Source organism: Drosophila navojoa, chromosome 3 (genome assembly GCF_054131105.1).
Source record: "Drosophila navojoa isolate 15081-1374.11 chromosome 3, UAZ_NAV_1.0, whole genome shotgun sequence".
Classification (NCBI taxonomy): Eukaryota; Metazoa; Arthropoda; class Insecta; order Diptera; family Drosophilidae; genus Drosophila; species Drosophila navojoa.
Window position 1 is genome coordinate 28217990 of NC_142891.1, and position 19293 is coordinate 28237282.

The 19293-nt window shown below is 37.7% G+C and overlaps 5 protein-coding genes across 13 annotated transcripts in view; 3 read left to right on the forward strand and 2 right to left on the reverse strand.

The window, feature by feature from the left end:
* The window catches only part of nAChRalpha6 (nicotinic acetylcholine receptor alpha6), a 137027-nt gene extending 132991 nt beyond the window's left edge, over positions 1 to 4036 (forward strand). For all 8 annotated transcript variants that reach the window (XM_030385786.2, XM_030385785.2, XM_030385784.2 and 5 more), the window contains one exon: positions 551 to 4036. In XM_030385786.2, coding sequence (XP_030241646.1) covers positions 551 to 635 — 85 coding nt within the window. In that variant the 3' untranslated portion in view covers positions 636 to 4036. The remainder of the gene's footprint in view (positions 1 to 550) is intronic.
* Positions 4037 to 4772: 736 nt separating this feature from the next.
* Positions 4773 to 5994, forward strand: LOC108650021 (uncharacterized). Its single transcript, XM_018099145.3, has 2 exons — positions 4773 to 5042; positions 5115 to 5994. Exons 1-2 carry the CDS (start codon positions 4887 to 4889, stop codon positions 5973 to 5975), a joined length of 1017 nt encoding a protein of 338 aa, XP_017954634.1. The 5' UTR covers positions 4773 to 4886; the 3' UTR covers positions 5976 to 5994.
* On the reverse strand, positions 5984 to 7192 carry LOC108650023 (alpha-ketoglutarate-dependent dioxygenase alkB homolog 4). Its single transcript, XM_018099146.3, has 2 exons — positions 6404 to 7192; positions 5984 to 6186 (listed from the first exon to the last, which is right to left on the reverse strand). The coding sequence occupies exons 1-2, from the start codon at positions 7126 to 7128 to the stop codon at positions 5997 to 5999; spliced, it is 915 nt and encodes a 304-aa protein (XP_017954635.1). The 5' UTR covers positions 7129 to 7192; the 3' UTR covers positions 5984 to 5996.
* Positions 7193 to 7539: 347 nt separating this feature from the next.
* Positions 7540 to 8774, forward strand: RPA2 (Replication protein A2). Its single transcript, XM_018099173.3, has 4 exons — positions 7540 to 7702; positions 7764 to 7825; positions 7888 to 8462; positions 8531 to 8774. Exons 1-4 carry the CDS (start codon positions 7690 to 7692, stop codon positions 8607 to 8609), a joined length of 729 nt encoding a protein of 242 aa, XP_017954662.1. The 5' UTR covers positions 7540 to 7689; the 3' UTR covers positions 8610 to 8774.
* A 1050-nt stretch (positions 8775 to 9824) lies between these two features.
* On the reverse strand, positions 9825 to 18479 carry IP3K1 (inositol-trisphosphate 3-kinase-like protein). 2 transcript variants are annotated; one of them, XM_030385787.2, is made up of 4 exons: positions 17771 to 18479; positions 12556 to 12696; positions 11154 to 11257; positions 9825 to 11078 (listed from the first exon to the last, which is right to left on the reverse strand). In XM_030385787.2, the coding sequence occupies exons 1-4, from the start codon at positions 18056 to 18058 to the stop codon at positions 10259 to 10261; spliced, it is 1353 nt and encodes a 450-aa protein (XP_030241647.1). In that variant the 5' UTR covers positions 18059 to 18479; the 3' UTR covers positions 9825 to 10258. The 2 variants fall into 2 exon arrangements, with proteins under 2 accessions (XP_030241647.1, XP_030241648.1); XM_030385788.2 differs by lacking the exon at positions 12556 to 12696.
* Between the last annotated feature and the right edge of the window lie 814 nt (positions 18480 to 19293).

Below are 19293 nucleotides of genomic sequence, written 5' to 3' on the forward strand. Positions count from 1 at the left end.
TCAATTCAAAAACAATACCTTGAATTAGCTGTTACATTTAAATAAAGTTCACCTAGATAGTCGATTATTCATTTGCATTGATATTCACGCACGACCTTGTGAGAATGAGTGATTAGACCTATGCGATCTGACCTCACTGACCAGGCTTAAATCTGGTGAATAACTAACACAGTGACTGCAAACATTGCGGTTAGTAAGAACTCCCTGACGCTCTACTAAATCAAACAATTAAGGCAACAGCCGCATGGCCACACAACTTCCGGTTATTTGCTCTAGCGTATACGAGGCACATATGTATATCTAGGTATATACACACACATACACACACACTTAAGCACATACAATCACAACACGTGGCTTTAATATACAAGCGTCGCTGTTGCGGCTATTTCGTAGATGGGAAAAGTTATGTAGATGTGGGATTGGGTATGTACTGTGTATGTATAATATATACTCTTGATACATATGCATATGTAAGTATCCTACATGATTTTCGTATGCTCTTTTGTGTAACCTCAGTTAATCTTCTTGCCTTTCTTCTACTTCACAGATTTTGTTTAATTGTTTTTACGCTCTTTACGATTATTGCAACGGTAACCGTGTTGCTCTCAGCTCCGCATATAATCGTGCAATAAGGCCGCTCAATTTAGACACGTTAAGCTACACACACATACGCACACACGAACACATGCAAACACACATTCAAACATATACATCTACAGTATATACATACATAAGTAGATGCCTAGTTAAGTTCATTTTCAAAAAAAAAAAAAAAAAAAAGAAACTGCTTCGCAAAAAGCAAAAAAAGAAAATAATAATAATAATAAAAATAAAAATTGTTAATTACATTTTTAAGTCAAAGTATAAGAAAAGGAAAAGAGGGAAAATGCGAGAGAGAGGGAAAACAAACACACACACATAAACACATACACATAGCAATTGTTGTGTATTCAAAGGAAAAGAATTATTTTATGAAAATTAAAGGAAAAACAAACAAAAAGGAGAATAAAACAAAGCAAATATTACTGCCGTACAACAAAAATAAAACAAATATAAGAAGAAGCTAAATGTCTAGGTTAAAAATTACCAGAAAAGAAACAAAAACAAAAACACTTGCATAGTAATAGCAATAAAAATACCTAAGAAAAAGGACGAAAAGGATTTTGCAATTAAGCTCGCACACACACACGTGTATGTGTATGTGAAAAACTTCTAAGTTAATTATGCTGAGTTGTTATAAATTACGTATGGGAGCCTACACAAACACGCACACACACACAACAAATATACACAGAGAGAAGAAGTGAATACATTATATGTATGTATATAAGAGAGATTGTTCCTATGAGACATTAGATATGTATTTAAAACACAATCACACACACACACACTCATTCACACTATCAAGGACTTAATTGAGTAATATATATAAACAAAGGGAAACAGTGTTAAATATTCTGAAATGGACTTTCAGAATCCTTTTTTCCTTCAATTATTTATCTGTTCGAAATAGTTTTCAACTTGTGGACCAAACTAAGATATAATTTCTTGGCTAAACCTTTTAGGTTCCTTAGGCAATATTCCACTTTGATTTAAATTAAGTTATATGAAAAACATATTTTCAATTTTTAGTAATATTGTAAAACATGTTTAAGTTTAATAAATGCCTGATTTTATATACTTAAGTATCTGTTTCACATATTTTTAATTCTCTTCTTTTAAAGACAGAAAAACACAAGTTTAATTCATTTCAGTTCAATTTTTAGGCATTTTTACGAAGTGTGTGGTTAGGATAGCATTTATGTGGGGCATAAGTGGCAACAAATCGACACATAATAATAAGTATATCTATTTTATCTCTATGATAAAATACCATATAGTTAAATAACACACAAACAAAAATAACACAGTAAAACAAGAACAAAAATACTGAAATATATATGAAAATTCAAACGGATCAAATACTTTGAGAATATGTTCACTGAATAAACGCTGTTTTTAGAAAATTTATTGTTGACATGTTGTAGCCAATTGAGAAAATAGTAAAACTAATAAGCAAAAGCAAACAAAAGAAAAACAAATACACACACACGTTATAGTCACCAATTAAATGCAAAACACGAAAATTAGTCAAATAAAACACAGACGAAAACAAAATCTAGCAATACGAAAGAAATGAGCAGTAAATTTATATATAAATTAATAAAGGCAGGTGTATATATATTTTATGACACATATATCACCGCATAACTCGTATACATATATATTTTTAATAAAACAGAAACAACAACTGCAAACGATTCCCTAAAAGGAAAGAAATCACAACCAAGCAATGACCACTGCAACTACAAAACAATTTAGTTGGAAATTTTCGTAATTATATTGATTTTTCTCCACATGCCCTAGCCGAAAACTTTTTTTTTTTTTTTAACTTTCAAGCGAAACAGTGATATTTACGGTATAAACGAAATACGCTCCCAGATTGTAACTTTTCAAAGACCCACCTATAAGAAAACCTTTTCTACACACTACTACTAAATTATATTTAAAGCAAAAAAACCTACCTCCTTGTTACACATGTTCAAGCATATGTCTCGTAAACACTGCCGTATGAACTCGCACATACTCGCTATATATCCGACCAGTGCTTATGTTGAACCCACCCGACTGCTACAGCTAGTTCTCTCACAGAGTCGAAGGCACCCAACTAAACGACATCAAAGCTCCATTCTGATATATTTTCAATTGTGATAACATAATCAGGAATGTAGTAATCTCCGATTTGCTTACTTATTTCGATCGCTTCAATGATCTTAACTATAGCCTGCTTTTATCTGATATATACACAAACATTCATATTCCACTTTTGATAGTTTTTTCAATCCTAAAAGGTATACTGATTCCCGAGCGATCGTATCCAACCAACCCTAACACTTTGTAGTGTGTACCCACACATGAGCCTTTCAAGCCTGTCGACTGCAGAACGGAACAAGCATTCTTATTAATCCATGATACCCACACGTTCACATACACACCCACACGCATCCACACACACTCTGAAGTGTGAGCTGAACTTTAGATCTGAAGGTTATATATATATATATATAAATATTAATGTACAAAAGGGCAGTCGTTTTATTGTTTTCGTTTGATATAGTGTACTCCTGACTAACTGTTCTGTCCCTTTGAGGTTGTTTAGCGAACGATGAAACAATGCAAAAAAATTAGGTTCTACTTATTTGACGTTTTGAAGACCCTTTCCTTTTGTGATTCGCGCAATTAGCAATGTAATTCAATTGGAAATAAAAATAATTTTTTTTATATATAATGAATTCAGTTAGTGCTTAGCTTCGAGCAACTAGGCGCATAATTAGAACTACTATCTATCTATATATATATATATAATATAACTCTATATATATGTATGTCTTTTTGATAAAAAGAAGCTATTTTAAAAAAGCAAAAATCATTTTCTACACTCTTTAAAAGATTGAAGTCTACATGTATGTATAATACTATAGCATTAACTAGGCAAACAAAGAATACAAAAATAAAAAATAAAAATAAAAATAAAAAATATGAACATAAACCATAAAATAAGCGTCCTACATTAGGAGAGGGCTAACTTTAAAGAAAAACAAAAAACGAATTTAATATTACAAAAAAAAGTAATACGTTAATAAAATAACTGACAAAAACAGATTTCACACAGCAAAATGTAGTTAAAAGTAACAATATGAACAAACTGTTATCATTTGCTATACGTTAAAAAGATAAGAAAAGAAAAACAAAGCAAAAACTCTACTTATTAATAATTCTGATCAGAGAGTTAGACTAAATGCTTCGACTACATAAAAAACAAAAAAGTTGGCACACCCACACTCACACACACAATTACCCATAAGACACACACACACACATTCGTCCTATTCTAAATAAAATGCAGCTCGAAAAAATTCAAAAATTCAGTTTTACTTTTTTATTGCAATTACATTTTGTTGCATATCTATGCATCTAAAAACTTAAACTTAAATATATTAAGAACTAAAGTCCCAAAGAATCGGTCTACATTTACATTTGACACGAAATGTATACTTATAAATTAGCATTTAAATTTCAAGTAAAAAGCCCGGCTAATGCAAATGTTATGCACTAAAACTCACCAAACAGAAACCGTTATAAAAATCCCAACGCCTATCAGTAAACAAATCAAATAAAAAACACTTTAATAATATCCCAAACACCAAAACACTACAAATTCAATTTAAATAGTTAATTGCATAATTATATATAAATCGTTACCGCAAATTGAAGAACCCAAGTTATGCATGTAAAAATAAGAATTAAAAGCCAAAACAAAAAAAAAACAAACAAAAAAATTAGTAAAACCAAAATAAAAAGTCTGTTGTCGATAAGAATTATTGACAGACAAATAACTTTCGTCACATTGACGATAATAATTAATTGTAAGCAGTAACGGAATTAAATGATTTAAATAGTAAATTAACTTTAAACAAATCGAGAGAAATGATTGCGACAAAACATACAAAAAAAAAAAAAAACAGAAGTAAGAAAAAACTGAATAAAATTTATTTTGAAAAGAGAAACAAATTTCGTTGATATTTATTTGGGAAATCGCATAAACGTTTTAGTGTGTAGGCAATAGCAGATTAAAAACTGTATAACAGCATTTTATATCTACATCAAATGTTATTTAACAGAACTGAATCACAGGAATGCTAAGAGTATCCCTTATGCGTTGACAGCACATATAGTTTTTGCAGCCCTGGTCAAACAGCTGATTAGACATAGCCCGACAAATAATTTGTTTTCATTGCCACGAGAATCAATAATTATAAATTGTTGTTATAAAAGTAAGAGGAATGAACATAGATCTACGCAAATTGTGCCGCATTTGCTTTGTGGATAATGCGGATGTAGACATAACCCAGCATAAAGTTGTAGCAGCGGGTCAAACAAACGAAGCGGAATCCGAAGATGAGGAGCACACAATATGTGAAATAATGGAGGCTATGTTTGTAGGTTGCACATGGCCAAAAGGAGATAAACATGCATAAAATAATATTCATTATTTTATTTTAAACCTGAAGCACATCTCGCTGGATCTATGCACTGAGCTACCCATGATCTGCAAAGCATGCCTCGAGGAAAGCTTGGCTCATTTTGCATACTTTAGCAAACTGATGATTGCTAACCGACAGCTGCGACAGCTCTACAACGAGGCACAAATGGAAAAGGAGCAATTGGAGTTGGAGACAGAGGAGGAGGAGTATATGCAGCTGATGGAAGAGGAACATAATCCGCATGAGCATGGACTTGAACAGGATCTGGAAATAGAACCACAGAAGCTGCAGGAACAGGAGCCAGTGCAAGAGTTAGAGCAGCATCTTCTATTGGAGCGACGTCCGTCTCAGCGCTTGGCCAACGAGGATTCGTTGATTGTATCCGAATTTTTGCCCGCTACTGAGCTAGATGTTCAACAACACGATAGCGTATCGGAGCAGTTTATCCCCTTCTCCAGCTACGAGCTGCGCACGCTTGACTATGCAGCCGTAGAGCTTAAGCACGATAATCTAGACGAGTACAATGAGACGAACCGTCTGTTGGATACCGAACCAAGTGGCAGTCAGGCCATATACAAGTGCAAATATTGCCCATTAGCATATGCCTCGCAGCAGTTCCTTAAGACCCACGTGAGACGGTCGCATGTGTGCAAATATTGCACAACAGCGTTTGTCAAGGTGAAAGACCTGAATGCCCACATTCGCGCCAAGCATGCGAATAGCCACCAATGTGTTGTTTGCTTGAATAGCTTCAGCACCAGTAGCAATTTGCGTGCACATCTAAAACGGATGCACGGTGTCCAGCTGCCCGCCCAGGTTGCCCTGCTCGACTATCGACCAGCGCAACAACAGAAGCTAACTGAACTCAGCATCGATGAAGATAAATAAATCTCGACTTTGGTTTAAAGTTCAATTACTTTTAATTGTCCAGTTCACATTATCTCTTACCAACTGACCTTTCTCCTTATCCACGCCATCGATATACATGGGCGTGAACTCCCGATAGGCAATGCAAACCCTGCGCTCGGTCACGTCCTCTCGCAAAACCGAGTGCTCGAATTGATATCGAGCAGGTCCATAAAGCACGATTAAGGAGAGGCTGTAAGAAGAAAATAAGATAGCGGAGAAGTTTAATTGACTAAGCATTCTCTTTTGCATTTTATAATAATAATATATTCTAGTCAAATCTACAACCATGCTCGCAGCTTAACTTGTAAATATACATACAATTTAGGCCTATACACTCAACTAAATCAGATCTGATCTGTAAAGCTTACATTTATGCACAGATATAGGATATATGAATAGCCACTCACTTATTCATGGGAATGCGTAGCACCTTGCCCTTATAGGCAGCCAGCTGTTCCTGCGTTAAAAGCGGCTCTAGCAGATGATTTTCGTACTCCGGCACCAAGTCCAAATTATATTTGCCAGCCAGCTTCTGATCGTAGGGATTTAGGGTGAGCACTGCATCTCCGAGGCAATTGACTGTGACCACCCGCTCGCCCCATATCCAGCAATCGTCTACGTGGGGATCTATGCTGGCCCCCTTGCTGGGTTCATACTCCAGCGAGCATTGCTCGATGGTTTGAAAGTCACGCAGCAATGCAACTGACTCGAAACGCTGCTGCACATAGCGTGTGGCAGCTGGGAATCCCTGAAAGGAGCCCAGTTGCAGGCGACGTTTTTTAAAATTGGTTTTCGGACCATAGTTCTGTTTGCGTCGCCCACTCTGGGAAATATCCCAAGGCAAGTCATCCAGATCCGATATGAGCTGCTTTCCTTCGGCACCTGACAGAAACTGCTCCTGCACGTATATGCCAGGCAGTGTCAAGCTGTCTGGTAAATTATGATCTGTATGGCCTGCCTGCACAGCCTGCGTATCCCAGCCGGGATAAAAAGCTTCGCATTTTGTGCAATAGGACCAGGATTCAAGCTGTTGTAACTGCTGCTGGACGGAAGGTTTTTCGATTTTGAAGTTCTGCTCACAAGTTAGACAGGTCCGAACTCCTTTGCAGCCGCAAGGACGCAACGTGTTCATTTTATGTACACAAATTCAGAATACAAATTTCATTACGTCTCATTTGCATGAATTTAGAAACAGATGTCACGATACACGACACATCCACTCTCAGGTATGACAGTCCGCTTAATCAGATGAGAATTTAAATGTCTGGACAAAGTTGGCAGCTCGGCGCCAATAAATACTCATAACTATTGCTATTCATCGCTTATACCATATACGATATACTAAGCAATAAGTTTGGTATATTTTGAGGTTTTTTGTTTCTTTGTTTTTCCCACATGTGAGGAAATATCTAACCATAAATGGTTCTTAGTTCGTAGTCTAAACTCTTAAATTATTGTAGCAAATCTGTAGATATCACGGACAATGAAATAAATTGAAATTGGAAATAGAATATTTGATTTTGTATCCCCATGTAAGAAGGTATTTATAAGTTATACCGCAAATCGTTACTATCGTATGTATGTCCAACCAGTCGTAACGTGTGTCAGCCTTCCATAACTATTTGGCGCGTTTTGTTGCTTGCGCGGCGCAGGGATTTTCTGTCTTCTAAACGTTACAGACGCATTTAACAAAATGAATGATTCGTGTAAGTTGTTGCTCGGAATAATTACTATATATATATATTTTAATTTGCTTTATTTGGCTAGTTGGTGATTTCAACGGCACACAAACGGCCACAGCGGGGGCCACAAAAGAGTCTTCCGGCGAGGTGAGTTCATTGTTTTGGTTTAATTTAAGATACACAGATGTACTGAATCTTGTGCTGTTCAGGGCATTATTTCATTGCTGGTGAAACAAATACTCGATTCGCCCGAGGGCAACTTCAAGATGTTTGATGTTACCTACGCCTTGGTCTGTGTTGTGGGCATTGTGAGGAATGTGGAGACATCTTCGACGAAGATTACCTACACCTTGGAGGACCACAGTGGTCGCATCGAGGCACACTACTGGCTAGAAGAAGGCGATGCAATCAAAGCTCCAGATGTCATGATCAATAACTATGTAAAAATCTATGGCTCAGTACGCCCGCAGGCGGGTCAAAAGGTTTTGATGGTCTTCAAGCTGATTAACGTGCTGGATCCCAATGAAGTGTGCACCCACGTACTGGAGGCTCTGCACTCCCGCTATAAAGCCGAAGAATATCATGTTAAGGGCAATTCATCACATGCTCCAAGCAACTCTACCATGAACAGTGTGTCAGCTAGCCAGAGCAATGCTATTGTCGCTGGCCTGGACAGCAAGCAGCTGGCAGTCTTCCAGGCCATCAAAAGCAACTGCTCCGAAGAAGGCATCAATCGACGTGAACTCAAAGCCAAGTTCTCGCATATAAGTCAAACTGAACTAAAGTGAGTGTCGGATTAACTTTTTAATCCCATATTCTATATATTATTTATATATTCATCTTCTCCTATAGCAACATTTTGGACTTCATGATATCCGAGGGACACATTTATTCCAGCATCGATCCGGATCATTTTATATGCACCATGTAGTTTTCCAGCTTGAGCAATCAGTTGCAGTATATAAACATGTAAAACAATCGAAAAAGCAACAACTTATTTTAAAATTTAGTTTTGTAAGTCCATTAATTCCACTTCTTTTTTAAATTTGTAAAAAAAAATCTAATTTGGAAATATATTATATGATATAACCCTGTAGATTTCAATATTTGATTGATTCAACTACTAACCACGTTTTCTATGGTTAGTGTTTAGTGTTTAGAAGCACGTAACAATCAACGGGCTTTTAATAATTCAGTGCTCGTAATGATATTTAAGAAAATAAATTTTAGTTCCGCATTGTGCTAAAATTTGGAAAATATTTGTATACCCTGAACCCATTGAAAATGGGAAACCCGGGTATAATGGGTTTGTACAAAGTATGTAACTAACAGAAGAAATCATCGCATACCCCATAAGGGATATATATTCTTGATCTGGATGACGACCTGAGTTGTTATATCCCTGTCCGTCAGTCCGTATGTGTTCGTCGATCTCAGAATATACAAAAACTACCGATAACTTTTTTATCGAGAATAATCGAAAAATCGATTTTGTTTTTTAGCCTCATTTGAATACTATTAGACCTGGAGACTTCAGATTTACTGTGTAATTACATTTTGTAATTTACTGATGTTGGATACCACGCCCCTTTCGCCCACAATTTATAAAAAACGTATTTCAAGTACTAGAGACTTTTGACCGAAAGAAAAGGACTGATCCCTAGATAAGTTTCCACATTGAACAATGGGCTTAATAACAATCGGTAAGTAAGTATATATAATCTTCTTAGTAGCAAAGTTTCAGTATTCCCGATTTTCCACGCCCCTAGTAGGCGTAAGCACATATTTCATTATCAGTCTTTACAGAATAATAATATTAGCATAATTTCAGCGTTCTAGCTTACAAACTCTATCTTTCTATCTCATCAACCAATTTTCCGATTTGCCACGCCTCAGTGAGCGGATAGGGAAAGTATTAACACTTTCGTTCATAAGGACAGACGGACGGACAGCAAGACGGACATACACAAAACCTATATACTCATTTCACTTTCGTGAAGAAATGATATAATATAAATGAAGGTGAGTAGATTAAGTAAATAGAATCAGAGTGGAATAATTATAGGTAATATCAAAGCAAGCATCCGGCTTCTGGAAAAACAGTGATTAATGAATGTAAAAGCCCAAATAAATAATTAGTAACATATATATTATGTATTATACATAGTAAAAGGCGACTTGAATTTTATATTTGATATTGTATCTTTTTTTCTCTCGAGATTTTCTTTTATTGCAGTGATTACATTTTTTCTCTCTCCTGCTCTCTTAAACTTAAATACTTAATCAAGTTAAACCTGTTTTTCAATCAAACAAAATGCTGCTTGGTGCTCAATACTAATCGTTCTCTCTATATACATATATATGTATGTATATATGATGTATAGATAGATCTGGCGCTTATGTTTTGCTTCCAATATGGAAAATAGTTAAAATGCGTCGCATGCAATGAAGGCCTTCTGCTCTTCGTACTCCTCTCCTCTTTTTGGGCGACGTGCAAATCAGTCTTATGTGCCTATAGGTGGGCGTGGCTGTGGGCAAATGCGTAGCAATTGGTGCACGCTGAAACTGGGAGCCTGTTGCTCAGATTTTCAAGCAGCTGCGATGACTACTGCTGCGCGCATACACCTCCTCGAAGGCGTGGATCAGCTCGTCCATGCCATGGAGCAGACCCTCCTCCCGGTTGCCTGGCTGCCAGGGACTGCGATGATTGACGCACAGGTGTGGTGGCAGCTGCCGGGACTTGGCAAAGTCAATGAGCCAAGCGCCCATCCGATGGTCGTCGTAGACGATGAACAAACTAGAGCCAATTATTTCATGGCGATTGAAGAACGCCGACTGCTCGATGACCAGGCGCATGTGCTTCAACCGCTTGAGCAGTTCCTTCTGCACGGATCTGCGTGCGGCAAGGAACTGCTCGATAGTCTGTGAGATTTGCTCGCTACTGCGGCACGTCTTGAGATCCTTTAGAGGTGCACGTCCACGCAGGCGCAGCGCCTCAATTCGGAATCCTTTGGTGTGCGACGAGGACAACGACTCGCGGAAGAGCATGTAGCGTAGCTTAGTAACCGCCTGAGCCTCGTGCTCTGCAGGCGTCGGTGCACTGGCGTCCACGGCAATCATTTTCTGATACAAATCCGGACGCAACGTCTGATTGCTGACCTCTGATTCGAGAAAGGTGCGACTACCAAGCTTGATGTCCATCACACACGGATCCTTGAAGCCCGCTAGCAGATCCTGCAGCTCGATATAATGCTGTCCCTGCAGCTCCCGCAATCCAAAGTAGGCGGGCACAATCTGTGAGGTCTTCGGCTCCTGCGAGATTTGCTGATAGGCCAACACCTCGCTGTCTTCGATGCCAGCGATCCTCTTGCGCACAATGCCCGACGAGGTAGGCACGATGCTAAATTGAAATGAAAGGAAGACAGACGTTTGTTAAGCTCTGCTCTGAAAGGACGAGTTTAGTTTTGCTGCTTACCTCTCAGGATGACCGGAAAGCTGCATCCAGCCGTGTGGCTTGGATTGCGTCTGTTGCTGTTCCAGCAGCAAGGGTGTGGCAGGGGCACTCAGTTCCAATGCGTTCTAGAAAGAATACAAATGAGAAGGGAAATTGTATTTAGCTTTATATATAAAGTGTTGGAAAATCCCCTTTAAATAGGTCTATACCAACATATGTTGAAAATATTAAAAAAGAGATAGTTAGTGAATATGAGTGTGTGTGATAAAGAGAGGGAGAGTAAGAAAGATATTTACTCTATATCTTGTGGATGTGGAAATAGAGAAAGATAGCCAAGTAGAAAAGACTGATCGAAGGAGTAATGGCGATGACGTGAAAATAGAGCGAGAGGCATAGATGCATAGAGTGGAAAGATCAATAGAACAGTTCCAATAGGAAAAAGATAAGGTAAAGGGCAATAGAGCAAATTCAATTCAAGAATCAAGAAGGGAGAAATATTATTCTTTTGTTCGTACTAAGATTATGCTTTTATACTGATTTTATTTTGATATCATTTTATAGTGTCGAGTCCATGTCATTAAAATTTGGTATCTTAACACAAATGCCGAGGCATAATACCCCAAACAACTTGCGATAATGAGCCGAAAATAAGATTGTGAAATTGCCAGAGACAGAAATAATCTCATAGAAAGTACAGATGTAAATAAAACCCAAGTTATAAAAGAACACGGAGCTGTAATTGAATGAAGCCCACATTACTCCCAATTGGAAACCCACTTAAATTCAGTGCAAATGCTAAAATCCCAGAGTGTATTATCACTACTCTTTAGACACTCAATATTCGTATAATAATTACGAATAATTTATAATTTGCGGATATTACATACAATTGATTGAAATCGATTATAGCCGATGCCAAACAGAATTTCGGAGTTCATATGCCCAATCGTGGCACAAGGGAGCAAAAACCTTCTGATAACGCGAAAGGAAACTCATTAAATAAGACAGAAAATATGAAAGAGTACAAATTCATTTCACACTTGTCGTGATATCTCGCCCCAGCGACAGAGCCTAAGAAATTGAAGATGAGCTCTGTGGTTATTTTTTGCTTTTTGCTTTTTGCTTTTGATTTTGATTTTGTTTCTCACAAAACTGGTTTCAATCATTCACATTTCTCTTCTATATATCAAAGAAAACAAAACAAACAATATTTTATCATACTTAAATACTTTTTGTTTATATTTTTGTAACGCGAAATTAATGCAGAAAGAAGCGGGCAACAATTGTTCGCTTATTGTCTGAGGTTGCAAGCAGGAAGTGTATTTGCTTTTATCATCGGCGATTATCATAAACGTTCATACCACCGCACATACATACGTATGTAAGCCCACCTCAATCCCCTGCCTAACGAACTGGTACTTACAATGGCCAAGAACTTGAGCAGCGACGTGTGCTGCTGTGTCGTGGGCATCGATGGCTCCACGAGTCGGGCCTGAGCGACTCCTCTTTGCAGGCTCAAATAGTCGGCCAAACTGTCGCAGTTATCGTAGGCTATGGCTAGGCGCTGTAGAATAGAAACATATATATACTTTTAGCGACTATATGGATTTTGACGTCAGCGCACTGCGTGAACTCGGCACGCAGGGCAAACAAACAAATGAAAGCAAAACAAAACACAAGGGTGTTTCAATGAAATTGCCTACGCGGGCAGATACCCAGCCAAATTTTCAGAATCTGACTGAATTTCCATTCCAACAGAATTGGGCGGAAAGCTAAAGACGCGAATTTTGCATCATTTATAGGCCCCTTTTCATTCTAAATAAATGTATATTGCTTAAATACCCCGTAAACTAGTGTCTGGAACGCAGCAGTACTCGACATACCCTATAGTTCGAGATAAGTAATTGTATTGCTGTCTTCATTCTGAGATACCCCTTAATTCAATATTTCAAACGACATTGGAATGCAAAGGCCTGTGACTCAGAGGCATTAGCATCTACAAATGTACAAATAAAAAACAAAAAACAAACAAAAAAACAAAAAGCAAACCCGATTAATTATACAATCAAAATGCAACAGCAAAGTGCAAAAAATTCTATTTTGTTTACGCTGCCTTCGCTTCGTATATGGCTTATAAAACGGCTCGTTTTTTCTTTATGGATCTTTCGGCCTGGACTGGGGGCCCATTTCAATGCTCATGCCATTTGATCGATGTGTGTGGCTCTTCAACGTGCCCCCTAATGAGGTACTTAGTATGCAAAGTTGAATGTATTTATCCAACCTGTTGTTGTTCTTACTTTTGTTTTTGTTGCCGTTGTCAATGTGGTTGCTGCTGTTTCGTAACCATAAATTGAGCTCGATGCCTCAAAGCTGTTTGGCTATAACTAATTGCGAGTCCCGACTCGGAATGTTTTAACTAACTAACTGTTTATCCACAGCATCTTTATATAGCCAGCTGCCGGGCTTTGGGCGCGGGCAAATCTTATCTGTTGTCAGTTCCAGTTCTTATCGCTTATCAGTTGCTGCGATAGCAATGCGTCTTTGCTGTTTGCTGTTTCTCTCTTTAATGCATAAGTCAAGCACGCCTTGTGGCAATGACTTGATATGCGTGTATCTTTGAGTATATATGATATATGTATATACATATATTTTTAATATTTGTGTTATATAATATACATATGTTATATATTACTTTTCACGTAAGTTCAACAAATTTGCATTTGTGGCACATTAACTGACAAAGATATAACTGATATATATATATATATATATATATATATATATATATATATATATATATATATATATATATCAGTTGCTGCGATAGCAGCATATATATATATATATATATGGACCTGGTGGGTATTATACGTTGCTATAAAGATATTGCTTGGCTTTAGATAGCTCGGTTTTGCACAGTGGTGCAAAATATTGATAAGCGCTATTTGCAAATATGTGGCGAGCATTTAGATGGGATTTCCACTTTGAAACAATAACATGCTTACTTTTTAATTGCATTAAGTTGACATTCAAGTCAAATAGATTTAATGCACGAACTCTTCAGCAAACAAAAGTCAGGTCGTTAAGATGGCTGCAATCGAGTCTGTTAAGCTGATACTTGTGAATTTGGCTGCGATGGCATATCAAATCTTAAGACCTGTTAGTTTCTATTGAATATAACACTATTTTTTGATCTGATATGCTAAAATGGAATGTAGCTGTTAGCTGTCAAGAGAAGCTGGACTCACTTCGGCCACAATGACATAAAATACAATGAGTAGCTACTCAAACGAAGCCATGATCATCCCAGAATGAACCGATTAAACGCTTGTATTTTATTTAGATTAAATTTCAATATTGTTTTGCGATTAGTATCGCATGCGATTAACCAATATTCGAGGCACCTAGAAATCGAGGCGTGTACCGGACAGAGCTGACCTCTATGAATATTAAAAGCGAGCCACATGCAACAGAAAGAGCTGACATGGGGCAATTAGAGTGAGAGAGATCGTAGTAGTTGACAACATTTAATTACGGCAACGAGTATGTGGACGTCACACAGCTGCTGTTTCGTTCCATTTTTATATTTTTATTATTATTTTAATAATTTTCATTGACAACTGGAACAAGCGTAGCTACATGTAGCCTAAAATGCAATTTGCTGTAATTTTTGCATTTTTGCACGTACTTAATGCGGGGAGTTGGTTCCAATTTCGAATTAAATCAAGAACTAAGAAATTAACGCAAGTCCTGGGTCAGCTAATGTTCACCTCATTTTTAATAGATTATATGTTTTTTTCTATAACAATTATTTCTTTTGCGGTTAATAAATAGAAACTTGTTTTTAATATGAATTGAGCAGACGACCGCAACGTTAATTAGACCTGGCATTCGCACACAAATGCGTAATAATGCACAATATAGTAAAAGCTAAAAGCACAATTGTAAACAAAAATTACAGCATTTTCAATTATTTTGCTCCCAAGCTGTTTTCCGTTGCGCTCGACTGCAACGCGACTCGCGCGCGACTTATACGCGTTTGAAAACGCGTCCGATTTTCATTTATATTTAGACGATATTTAACTAAGCTGACATTTTACTAGTGTTTATTTATGACTACTTAAGATTATTGTTTTTTCAAACGTGCTAACTCAAAAAGAGACTGAAAACAAAAAAAAGGTTAACAAAAAATTAAACAAAATGTTTCGACGAGCTAATTTATGCGCGTGACGTCAAAGCCAACTGAGCTGTAAATTAAACAAATTCAAGCTGCCCGAATTTGTGAAATTGAAACTTTAAGCTTAGACTTTTAGTTATTTATATGCCCTGTAGCAAATCGAAAAATGGTTGCATGAAGTATTCTATCAAACAGTATTCCTCGATTTGTATACATGAATTATGTATATGAAAAATAAAAAGTCATACATATACATACATATTTCATATTTAAATATAAGATACATACATGTATCGAACTGCAAGAGTGACATAGCCTTAGACTGGGTATGTGTCAGTCCATCACTTTTTGAAAATAAAACTTCGATTTTATTTTCTCTTCTTTTTCGTCATAAGCTCAATATTTTAGACAGCGGGGAGGTGCGCTTCGCACTTGACTCTTCGGCCAAGAGGCAACAGGTTCCAATTTTCGAACTGAAAACTAGTTTTCCTTTCGGTTGATCCGGCTTTGGAGGCCTTTAGGTGTAGGTGAGTCAGTTATAGCCTCCTTTTGTGCTTATTAGTGGAACACAACCCTGACATTCAGTAAACTGGGATGTCGTAGCCCTCGAAGACGGCGTGTCTGCATAGAACGAGGGAGAGGGGAGGATAGGCAAAAGCCAGGCAGAATTCACAAGTCAATCGATTTGCATTGACGTCAATGCACTGCGAGCCATGGAGGGGTGTGCGTGGAGGGACTTAGGGATTATATATATATATTTAATATATAGTATAAATACATAGGAAACCAGTTTTGGGTTATAAAACATAACGCAATGTAGTGACGTTATAGTAAACGAGGAGACCAGGGCCAGCGACTGCCTGCGACTTCTGACCAGTATAATAAACCTCTCTCAGCACATACATATAAAATACATCATATACATATATCAGAAGGCAGCTGTTAAAATTTAACAGTTATCTCGCCTTAATTGCTGAGAGCTATTCAAAATGTATACAGGAATATGTAAATCGCATGGAAGCAGCTGGAAATGGAAGACCTGCTTTGCTTAAATATGAATTCGCCTGAAATTTAAGTCCTAATGGGCTAATAAAAATCAACTTTGGCTTTTACTCACTATGATTAATTTCTTTTCTTTTGAAGTACAAATGAATAATTTACTAATGACTCACAATGAAGTTCCAAAAAATGACACTAAGCCGAGCTGTGACTAAATAACACGTCATCAAAGAAAGGAGAAGGGTAATTCCTTAGTTACGGCATTGCATTGGCGTCTAAGACAAAATCAAATACAAAGTTTCGCCCTGAACTTTACTCTATATATTACTGCGGCCGGACAGACAGCCTTCGTAGAGAACAAGACAAGCTCGAAGCTATTCAAAAGAAGACAGAAAAAACACTTATCACGAGCCTTGATCGAAGCCAAAAAATTTGTACATATAAAATTTTAATAATAACATTTTTTATAAAGTATAAAGTCTGGAGCTGATAATAATTTAGCAGCTGCTGACAGCGTGGGCTGCTGCACTTGACAGTTAAATCTTCTGTACAAATTATTCAAGTGCGCAATGTACACTGAGCGAAATACTTGACAGCGAAACACTAAGTTATATGTTGCAACGATTTGTTTGCTGTTGATTAAATGGCAGCTGTCAAAATTGTTATGAAAGATGTTTGAAACACTTGACAAATTTATTAAATATACATACATATGTATATATATATATATACATATATGAAGAGAGCGAAACAGAGAAATATTGAAAGAGCTGAAAAGGGCCGAGAGGAACAGCGTTGAATAAAAGCCTTTCAATTGTTTTCAATAAAATGAATTGATTTGTTGTCGCCAAGAGACATGTGACTACACGAGAGTCCATGGTGGCATAACAAGACTACAGTCAATATTCGCTAAATACAACATAATTCAAATAAGTTGACAGAGGTACAAAATTTCTCATTTGCAATTATTTTTGATTGTATTTCTTCTTCCCTTTTCTAATTGTCGAGCGTTTACTGTAGCTTACTGCAAGACCGGAGCTTGGTTGTCTTAATTAGCGCTTGGCTTTTTCGTTTCGTTTCGCTTTTCTTTTTTTTTCTGTTTTTTCTTGGCATATGCAAATTGACGTTACGTGGGTTACTGGAATTTCAGTGCTTGTTTGCACGCCGCATAGCTACTGGGAGGAAATCCGAACAGTTGTTTCAACAAGTGCTAAAGATAATGCCAGATATTGTACGGAATGAATGGGCTTAGTCATGTGACATGTGCGCGAGGGGAGGGCTGGGGTGGTTTGTGGGTTTTGCTGCGTCTTTGGGTCACTTTCTCTGCCTGCGTCGCTTTCTACATCCGTGTATCGCCCCTGCCCAATTGACGTCATAAACTGTCTTAATGCTCAACTGTTATTTTTTGTTCGATTTTTGCTTTTGTTTTGCTCCCTTGTTAGCTTTCTTTTTGGTTACTTACCTCAGTGTTGCTGTTATTGTTGCAGTTGCTGGTTGCTTTAGGCTGCTGGTGCTCTGCATTGCCAGACTTTTCGGCAGGCGGCGTTGCCGTATCCAATGCAATCAGTTTCCATAACTGCTTCAGGCCAATGTTGTCGATGCATGAGAAACGCAATTTCTCATGCGACCAGGCCATGGTGGAGCGCGTTCTTCTTGCTGTTGTTGCTGTTGCTTTTGCAGCTTGCTTTTCCACTGTCGTCGTTGCTGTTGTTGCTGTGGGGCGCTGCAGCACTGTGGAAGTCATAGTCATTTGGTTTGGGTTCTATGTAGCTGTCCGTCGCACAACACTTGTGAGCTCTGTCTCTCCCGCTTTAAGTAACTCTGTTCAGCGCTATGCTCAACAGATTTGCATATTTTATTTTGCTAATATGTTTTATTCTTGCATGTATTTTGCTGTGTTCTCTATTACATTAGCACACTGCATTTGCGTTTATCTACTGCGCTTCTCGCACTGCACTTCACTACGCCTTCGGCTTCGCTTCTGCTTCGGCTCTGTTAAATTATATTTTATTTTTTGCGTGAGTTCACTCTTGTGCCCGCTGTGCGAAGTATTTTGTGAAATAAAAAGCCGTTTGAACTTCAATTGATATTCAGCTCACACGAAGCGTCATTCACTTGTTCACGCGTGCTACTCTGTCGGCCGACTAACTGGTTTACCCAAACGACGGCCTGTTTTGTACAAAAGCTCAGCGCTCATCGGCAGCGACGTCGCGAATCGCAACTCTCGCCGCATCGGCAGTGACGCGAATAAAAACGACGAGGCGCTCAGAGCGCCACAACGAAGTGGAGCAAGCGGGCGCTGCAAAACGTCTGCTCGATCAGCGCTGAGCGCTCTCTACCTGCGATGAGCAAGTACATAGATTGAGAGAGCGCCTTTTAAGAGAAATAAGCAGAAATAGGTGGCATAACGAGGATGTGTGCTGAGGTACGTTGCAGACGTAGCCCGTAAGGAAACGAGGACGGCAGAGCGACAGCGCAATGTTAGTTTATTGTGATTTCTATAGGGCGGATTATCTGCGATCAGAGCTATCGCGCGCGACTCTCCCAACATTCTTATACTATATATTTACATATGTATGTATGAGCAAAAGGTGGGGCTCGCTAAAATTGAAATAAACCAGATTACTAATCAATAATATTGATGAAATATGTATATGTTATGAGCATATAACAATCTATATATTCATAGATGTATGTATGTATATAGTAGTAAATGGGTATATACAAAAACTACACCTTAGACAACTTTATTTGGAAGATTGCTATAAAGAAAGAAGAAAGAGAGTTAGAGATAGGTAGAGGGAAATAAAAGAGAAGGGCAGACTAAGAGACAGAGAGAGAGAGAGAGAGAGAGAGAGAGAGAGAGAGAGAGAGAGAGAGAGAGAGGGAGAGAGGAGAAAAAAAAAATATGTTGAGAAAATATGAAAAAAGCGAGAGAGAAAAAGAAAGAAAATCAGATTTGTGAAGCTGAATTTATAAAACACA

Coding starts and splice junctions, on each gene's coding strand:
- LOC108650021 (XM_018099145.3), top strand. CDS start 4,887: ATGAACATAGATCTACGCAAATTGTGCCGCATTTGCTTTGTGGATAAT. Junction 5,043..5,114: donor AAATAATGGAGGCTATGTTT/GTAGGTTGCACA, acceptor TTAAACCTGAAG/CACATCTCGCTGGATCTATG.
- LOC108650023 (XM_018099146.3), bottom strand. CDS start 7,128: ATGAACACGTTGCGTCCTTGCGGCTGCAAAGGAGTTCGGACCTGTCTA. Junction 6,187..6,403: donor CTACGCATTCCCATGAATAA/GTGAGTGGCTAT, acceptor TTCTTCTTACAG/CCTCTCCTTAATCGTGCTTT.
- RPA2 (XM_018099173.3), top strand. Junction 7,826..7,887: donor CAAAAGAGTCTTCCGGCGAG/GTGAGTTCATTG, acceptor TGTGCTGTTCAG/GGCATTATTTCATTGCTGGT. Junction 8,463..8,530: donor ATAAGTCAAACTGAACTAAA/GTGAGTGTCGGA, acceptor CTTCTCCTATAG/CAACATTTTGGACTTCATGA.
- IP3K1 (XM_030385787.2), bottom strand. CDS start 18,058: ATGACTATGACTTCCACAGTGCTGCAGCGCCCCACAGCAACAACAGCA. Junction 12,697..17,770: donor ACAATAACAGCAACACTGAG/GTAAGTAACCAA, acceptor TCTATTCTACAG/CGCCTAGCCATAGCCTACGA. Junction 11,258..12,555: donor TGCTCAAGTTCTTGGCCATT/GTAAGTACCAGT, acceptor TATTCTTTCTAG/AACGCATTGGAACTGAGTGC.